Source organism: Nuphar pumila, chromosome 15 (genome assembly GCF_984573655.1).
Source record: "Nuphar pumila chromosome 15, dmNupPumi1.hap1.1, whole genome shotgun sequence".
In the NCBI taxonomy this organism is placed as follows: domain Eukaryota; kingdom Viridiplantae; phylum Streptophyta; class Magnoliopsida; order Nymphaeales; family Nymphaeaceae; genus Nuphar; species Nuphar pumila.
The window spans coordinates 43,441,976-43,450,929 of NC_143263.1; the positions used below are offsets into that span (position 1 = coordinate 43,441,976).

Sequence of the window (8,954 nt, forward strand, 5' to 3'; positions counted from 1 at the left end):
TAGTGGACCGAGGAAAAAAAGAGCCCTACTCTGGCTCATCGCGTTTGGACTTAGGATAGAGAACATGAAGGCGGGGATGGAGGTTAAAATCAAAACCCGTGCAAGGATGAAGGACAAAATTTTGAGACGGGACAGGAGTGGAGAACGTGTCCCACACCGCGGTCCAGTGTCATCCCTACTTGTGTCGCAAGTCCGTGTGATACACCTACAACTAATATCTCTAGGTTTTTCAACCGGAACAGGGGTCTTAATCGGTGACCTTCTCTCGGTAGAAAGGAGTAAAAAAAAAGACTCAAGTGGTTTGGCTTAGTGGGATGCGACCTAGATTCGTTTGTATAAGTTCAAATCTCATGGTCGTTACTTTCCCTTCGAAATTTTAACTGACATGGACAAAGACCGTAGTAAGGCAGCGCTCTCTGCGCCGGAGCGGTTTCTCCGAATAAAAAAAAAAAGAGTAAAAAAATAAGAAACTGCTTTCTGCTTTTTCTCTTTTTCATTTCACCCAACACCTCCCCTTCCCTCCTTTTCTATTTTTACCCAAAACCACCTCTCTCTCACTCTCTCTCTCTGCTACCTTCCTTTTTTTTTTTTTCATTCTGTAACTAAATTTAGCGGCAACTCCTCGAGTAGGGATCAGTGAGAGAGAGGGTTAGGGGAAAGGGAGTAAGAGGAGCGGGAATGGCTGGCCCAGCGATGCCGTCTTCGTCGCCGAACTCTCCCCTGCCGTCGTCATCGCCTGCGGCGATCGGTGGCGCGGCGCAGGGGTACGTGAACTCGTCGCTCTACGTCGGCGACCTCGACGGCTCCGTAACTGAGGCGCAGCTCTTCGAGATCTTCAGCCAGATCGCCCCTGTCATCTCCGTCAGGTTATGCAGGGACCAGATCAGGAGGCTGTCCCTCGGCTACGCCTACGTCAACTTCAGCACCCCCCAGGACGGTCAGTCCCCTTCCCCTCCGATCGCTTTCGCTGCTCCCGGATTCGCCCTCCGCGATTTCTAGGGTTTTTTCGCTCCCGTTTGGGGTTTCTAGGGTTTTCTTTTTCTTGTTTTTGCTCTCTTGCATGGTGTTTGATCGAGGTTGATCGAAGTTCCTGTGTGCATGTTTTGGAAAGATTGAGTTTTTTTGTGTCTCTTTCGCTTGTACGCGCATGATTATCTGATGCATGGTCAAACACTCTCTCTCTCTCTCTCCCTCAAAGTTTCTTTTTTGAATGATGAGCTTTTATTGTTTTATTTGTTGGGATTTCTTCATCCTTTCCTTTTCTATCCATGCGATGGGTGATTTGTTGTTCCATCAGCTGCCATTATACTTTTACATGATTCTATTTTGTTTGAATGGTTGATTTTTGTCGGTATTGTCGCTGTCATTGGCATCATTGTCGTTATCATCATCATAGTCATTAGTTCTAATAGGCTAATGATTTGTGAGTGCTGAAAATTTGAGTTTTTTTCATAGCGGAGTGCTTGGTGAAAGGAGAAAGAGCGATCAAGTTAATGTAATTCCTGTTTTTAAGTGGTCCGGGAGCGTATATTGAAAAGTCGTTGTCTTAATTTTGATGATGAGTTGAAAAGGATCGCATTGAAATTAAGAGATCGATTGTAGTGTTCAGATTTCATCTAGGGTTTCTGACTTGGTGTTTTGGTGTCTGATTTGATAATTTTAGTATAAGGTTCATGGTGATGATTCATTGATTTTAAGAGGTGGGCCTTTATTAGGATGATTACCTACGGTCACATAATAAAGCACATCAATGGTATTTTTCTTGGGTGAGTTTGGATGTTATACTATATGCGGAATTAGGAGAAAAAACTCATATTAATTTACCTTTTTGAGCAATGAAGTTAGCTGGCAAGCTGTACTGCTAGTAAAATGAGTTTATATCCGTAACTTTTAGTTTATATCGAGGACTTGACAAATAGGATGGTTATGACAGGTTATGTAGCAGCAAGAAGGAAACCAAATATCTATGTAAGGGGATTAGTGTTAGAATTTATGTGTTTACTATGTTACAGAATATCTTGTACATTCGTGCTACTATATAAGCATGGGAAGTTAGGTTGTCTCACCTCTCTTTTCTGTTGCTCAAATACAGGATTAACAACTAGTAGACTCAGTTTCCATGTTGGCTCTGATTTTACAGTATATTCTACAATTACTTGATCCTTGTGTAGAGAGATTGACATAATGTCAACAAAGCGAAAGGAAAACAGCCCAGTGAGAACTTCTCTTGGTAATTTTGAAAAGCGTTGTCCAACTATATTTTTATAATAGAAGATTTTGGTGTCACCATTGCTTTGCTTAATCCGTTAATTACTTTACTTGAAATGAAAACAGAAAAAAAGACCTTGCCTTCAACCTTTAAGCATGCAGAGGATATACATCTTCTCTCAAACTCTATGTACCTTTTATTTTAACACATACTTTGACAGTAAAAACAACAAAAAGAGTGAATTCACTGGTGACCTTCCGTTCTAGGAGGCTCCCTTCTTGCCTTTTCGATATCAGGTTGAAGGAAACACGAAATCTAGTTACTTCCTGAACAAGATGTTGTTTTCCTGTACATTATTTCATATCTTTAATATCTTAAAGTTCTGATATGTCAGGTACGTATCACCTATGCATAGCTGGACGGCTTTCCAGTTGATTGCCTGCTTGCCATGATACACACTTCAGTTTATTCTTGTACTTTATCACCTTATGCAGTGTTCATAATGGAAAATTCCATAATGATTGTTATATGCTGATATTCCCCTCTCCACCCTGAACATGATAGTCTCTCTAGAGCTTTTTCTCTTGGGATTTGCTGTCTGCTGCTGTTCGGATTTTGTTAAAAGGTAATTGCACCTTTCTGCAATTGCACAAGTACTTGCTGGTGGACTTCATTAAGTTTCATCCATTATGATGCAGGCATATGGTTTACTGTTCTTTATAGTTTTGAAATTTTGGCTTCTGACATGCACTTAAAGGAATTTATTTGGACAAGCTATTGTTAGAGGAATGCTGCACTTTAAGTTCATGGAATCGTCTCTGCATCAGGGGGCTTATGCACTTGTGAATGTTTAACTTTTTTTTTTCAGTGCAGGCCTTTTTTTTCATGCTGGGTCTTGTGGACTTCTTTTGCACCATTATTCATTCTTGCTGAACAGTTTCTCATTCATACAGCGATTCAATCATATAATGATTTACATTAATACATTCTACACTCTGAAACTCTTCTTGCATGTAAAGGAGAAAGAAATCTTTTCTTTTGTTTATGTTATGGGGCATATGATTATATCATAATGCTTTGACGGTTTGACCTGATGTTGTCAATTTTGAAGCTGGTCTTGTGAACTCTTGATCCCTTTATTGTCTGAAGCAAAATTATTTCTTCTTATTGCTTATTTATTGAAAGTGCATTTGATGTGTGATTTGCCCTGTTTAGGTTCTCATGAATGCCTTCATTTCCAATTGCAGCTAGTCGTGCCTTGGATATGTTGAATTTCACCCCAGTCAACGGCAAACCAATTAGGATCATGTTTTCACATCGTGATCCTAGTATGCGGAAAAGTGGATATGCAAACATATTTATAAAAAATCTTGACACCTCAATTGACAATAAGGCTTTGCATGACACTTTTGCATCTTTTGGTACCATCCTTTCTTGCAAGATTGCTACAGATGTCAATGGTCAGTCAAAAGGTTATGGTTTTGTGCAGTTTGAAGGAGAAGAAGCAGCACACAATGCTATAGCGAGGCTGAATGGAATGTTAATAAATGACAAGCAAGTGTATGTTGGTCTCTTTGTTCGTCGTCAAGAAAGGGACCACACAAACAGTTCACCAAAATTTACCAATGTATATGTAAAGAATTTGTCTGAAACGATTACACATGAGGACCTTAAAACTATTTTTGGAAATTATGGACCTATCACTAGTGCTGTTATTATGCGGGATGCAAATGGAAATTCTAGAGGGTTTGGCTTTGTTAATTTTCAGAATCCGGATGATGCTGCCACTGCAGTTGAGAAACTGAATGGTTACACGTTCAATGATGATAAGGTTTGGTATGTTGGGAGGGCTCAGCGAAAAGCTGAAAGAGAGGCTGAGCTGAAGGCCAAGTTTGACCAGGAAAGAAATGGACGTCTGGAGAAACTACAGGGAACAAATTTATATTTGAAAAATTTAGATGCTTCAATTGATGATGAAAAACTTAAGGAGCTGTTTTCAGAATTTGGAACAACCACCTCTTGCAAAGTATGTATCCAGTGCTATTTGATCAACCTCTGTAAAATTTTTGCCATCTGTTTTGAGAGAAAAAAAACTCAGTTAAATACCGCAGCTCATTCTCTTTTCATAGGTTATGTGTGATTCACAAGGCCAGAGTAAAGGCTCGGGTTTTGTTGCATTTACTATACCAGAAGAAGCCTCACGTGCAGTAAGTGTTTATTTAGCTATCTGTGATCTTTTAGCATTGCACACACATGCATGATTTCTAATTGATTATTTGAAGCATTTTTTGATTTACACACTGATTCATAATTATGGTTGTTTAGGTTGCTGAGATGAATGGGAAAATGATTGGAAAAAAGCCTTTATATGTTGCACTTGCACAACGCAAGGAAGAAAGAAGGACTAGATTACAGGTTAGCTGTGCTTTAAGTGCCAATATTTTTTCTCAAATCTTCTCATGTTTTTGCATGTTATGGGTCTATTGGGGTATAATTTGACCTTAGACATAATTATTTAATTACTTGCTTCAGTCATTTTGCTTCTGGAATAATTGCTTTCACTTCATAAGTATCATTTCTTTCCTCAAGGAATTTCCTTGAGGTACCAGAGTGTCAGAGCTTACAAGCAGAATTTTTCTATTTATTATATTTTGAAAACCAAAAAATAAAAGTTTGACCACCTCTGTGATGCATTGGTAATTTGGTAGCAATGCATACATGCAGTGGAGAAGTCTTTGAAAGCCTTGCATATTTTGTAGTCAGAACTGATCATTTGGTCCCCCATCTTGTACAATAGGCTCTGAGATCAGCCTGGAACTAACCTAAAAGTCATAAAAATTTTGTCCGTCATCCCAAATTAAGGCATATCCAACCTTAAATTTGCTTAAATAGCCAGGGCCTGATCCGTTTGTAAGTATGCCTACAAAATTAGGTTAAACCTGTTGCCTAGAGCTCATCCTTAGGGCAAAAAAAAAACTTGGTTTTAGTTTGAAAACCTAGTGACTCTGGCTCAACTTGTTTGGCCTTGGCTTGGGACTCGGCTAGGTCAACCTAGTAACAGTTGGATTCTGCTAACTTCTGCTTTATATTATAAAAATGATGTAAATGTATTGCATCGATAGGAAAATGTGTATACAGTGAAAGAAATATCTGACATCAAAAAATTTCACACACAATAATTAGGTATATGTCAAAAATACATAAATTATAGGAAGTAGATTTATCATATTGCTATTATGTCAATCATCACAACAAAGTAATTACTGAAATGTGTAAACTATGCTATTCAACAGTCAATTGTCATAAAGAGAAAAGTAACCAGGGTTTTAAATGTAGAAACAATATCACAAATTTAAAGTCGTAAACATTGGGTAATTAGAAGAGCTAGAACAGTACACATTAAAAATCAACGTGGGAATAGGTTCAGTGTACAGATCAAATAATAAAACTCCATTTCTCTCATCCCAATTCCTACTTGAGGTTAATAATGTGCAATTAAACAAAAAAATTTGAAAATAAGGAGGTAGGACCAGGTAGAGTAGGACAACCAATTATGTTGACACCATCGGAGGGTCAACTTGGTTGACTTGGACGAGTCATTGATTTGACATACATGGGTTTTAAATATAAATTTGATAATTTTGTTTCTGTGACACCTTTTCAATCCCGTGGGACAATTTAAGTTGAATATCCAACTCACCAAACCAATTATCGGCAACAAGCCAAATTTGTGAAACCATTAGTTGATCAGTAGATGGAAAATTTATACAAATAATGAGTTGATTAGATGAACAAATTCCTGTTAAGAAGCAACCATTGTAATGGACGTAAGCTTCTTATTGAAATTAAGGGTATTATCTTTAGAGGGTTTAAGTTTGTCAATGAATATCCAGTGCCTTACAAATGAATAGGGACTAGGAGGTGATCCTCAAAAGTAGGATAGTTGTACTAGAAAATAGGCAGAAATTAAAAGGGCACTAACTATTTGGTAACAATAGAAAAGCACTTAAATGTACCATATTGTTGTAAACACCTGAACTTTTACTCTGTTATCCCATACCCTCTCCTCACTCACTCGTTTCTTCATCATGGCCACAAAATAATGGTAGGTTTTTGGATGATGGTAAGTGTAGAGGGATAAGGAGCGAGATAGGGTGATGGTACATGGAAGAGGATGGGAATGAGGATTACTAAGAGGAAGGTTGTGAAACCATTAGGGGGTTCTGCAGGTGGGAAAGCTAGGAAGGGTGTGCAGGTTTAATGGAGTAAAGCCTGCTTATATGGTACAATTGCATGATTCAAAGTATGCTTTCCACTAAACAAACCATGCATATCACATCTGTAGGGTTAGGTCCAGACAAAGAAAAAGTGGGAAACATGGTGTTTTTCTACTATATTCTGCATATGGTCATCTGTAGCAAATATTTACCTTCAGACACACACACACACACACACACACACACACACACGTTTATATGGTCTCACAATGATGTTGCTTTCTTTTTATAGAATTTGGATATAAGCAGTTCTGGTAAGGAAATACTCTGGGATTTCAAACCAAAGAAAAAGAACAAAAGTTAACTAAAATGGCTGTATTTCTTGAGAATTTTGTAATATTAACACGGTAGTTTCATTTTATAGTTTTTTAGTTTATTGACTGTTATGATATTTTTGGAGTTGTTATCTTTTTAAACAGCATTAGAAACATGTTACATGTATTGAGCAAATGTCTGTATAGGCAATTTTTTTGGATATTTTGGAAAATATTTCTCTTTTCCTGAAAAATCTTGGAGACCACTGAATTCAGAAAGGGAGTTTTGAGAAAATTTTCTGAAATACCGTAACAATAGAAAATGTCAGAAAAAAAGGATTTAAGGGAGGATTTTTCTTAACCTGAGATAATTTAGGTATGCAATATCATGATATTTCTTAATGTTGTTGGGATAATATTAGCAGCACTAACACTTTCAGTTAAGTGCCTTTGATATCTTGAAAATTTCACCAAAAAAACCGTGGTATCTCATAATAACACAGATATTTGTGCATCTCAATGGAGAGGAAATGTGTAATGGTTTATTTTTTCAGGCACATTTTGCACAAGTGCAATCTCCTGGTGGTGTAGCACCTGCAGTGCCATCAAGTTTACCTGCATTCCATCCTGGTGCACCTAGGCTTGCCCCTCCACAGTTGTTCTATGGCCAGGGAGCTCATGGCATGCTTTCCCCCCAGCTGCCAGGATATGGCTTTCAACAACAACTATTACCAGGTATTCGTCCTGGTGTTGGACAAATGCCAAACTTCATAATGCCCTACCATGTTCAGCGGCAAGGACAGCCTGGACAACGAATGGGTGCAAGACGAGGTGGAATACAACAGTTGCAACAACAGCAAGTATGCTGCTTTTTTTTTTCCTGATATCCATAAATGAGATATCTGCATCAGTTTGAAGGGAATATTTCCAGTAATCTTTGTCCATTTTTTCTCAATTATTAAATGTTTATTGTCTTTTAATTTTTGATTGAAATGTAGTTGATTCAGCGCAATGCAAATCAAGGTTTTAGATACCTGCAAAATACACGTAATGGAATGGATCCACAGATGATCCCTCAGGGACTCATGGGCCCCATGATACCAATGCCGCTTGATGTTTCTGGGATGCCAGTAACTCCAATGGATGCACCCAGGCCACAGCCCATCCCGATTACAGCACTTGCCTCTGCTTTGGCTTCTGCAAGCCCTGAACATCAAAGAATGGTATGTTGATATATTTTATTTTGTATACATCTGTTTCTTGTGTTGCTTATCTTCAGGGTGATGCTTGATAGTTTTGGTGGGAGGGTCCCTACATATGCTTATTTCATTGTATGATGCCACCCATTTGTTGGCATCTCTCTCTCTCTCTCTCATTTAGTGAGAAAACTTTCACTTGACTGATATCTGAGGAGAATATGTGGTACTCCTATGATAAGTGAATGCATTACAAATGCCATTTTGTAATTTTGTAATGGTACATGCTTTTCGTTTGAAAAAGCAAACATGATAACTTAAAAAATCACCAGCATAAAGGATGAGTAGATTTTGCATTTCAAAATTCATTTTCTTGATCAGGTTGTCACTACTGTTCCAATACTCAGGCTTCTATTGACTGTTTGGTTGTAACCGCAGTTGTATGTGATCCTGCATTAAAAGGATTTACGGATTTGCTTTGCAATAATAACTTGCTCCTATATTTTATTATCCTTTCTGTCTAATATTGTGTCAATTGCTTGGAGGAGTTCAGATGTTGGGTGAGCAACTATTTCCACTCATTGAACGCATTGAGCATGATCATGCTGGAAAAGTGACTGGCATGTTGTTAGAAATGGATCAGCCAGAAGTTCTTCACCTGATTGAATCTCCAGACGCTTTGAAGGCAAAGGTTGCAGAAGCAATGGAAGTTCTTCTAATAGCACAAACTGCTACTGCTGCAGATTCAGCACATCAGCTTGGATCACTGTCTCTCAATGATTGATCTAGAGCCCGTGGTAATTCTACCTTTTGCAATCATAAATAGTTGCCCAATTTTTTGTCAAGGGCTCTAGTTATATCATTCTTCAGGGTTCGTATTGATTGATTTTGTTCATGTCTCTGGCTTAGAAGTTCCCAGATTTTTGGCTTCTCTGGTGATCTCTGTGTGTGTGATATCAACATTTGAAATACATGAAGAAATTGGATCTGAAGTCAGACATTTAATTGATTTGTTTAT

General features: G+C 38.1%; 1 protein-coding gene across 1 annotated transcript; it reads left to right on the forward strand.

Moving 5' to 3' along the window:
• Nucleotides 1-678: 678 nt before the first annotated feature.
• On the forward strand, nucleotides 679-8,720 carry LOC149815263 (polyadenylate-binding protein 2-like). Its single transcript, XM_089990506.1, has 7 exons — nucleotides 679-937; nucleotides 3,457-4,235; nucleotides 4,339-4,416; nucleotides 4,535-4,624; nucleotides 7,295-7,600; nucleotides 7,739-7,963; nucleotides 8,490-8,720. The coding sequence occupies exons 1-7, from the start codon at nucleotides 679-681 to the stop codon at nucleotides 8,718-8,720; spliced, it is 1,968 nt and encodes a 655-aa protein (XP_089846632.1).
• The last annotated feature ends 234 nt before the right edge of the window (nucleotides 8,721-8,954 follow it).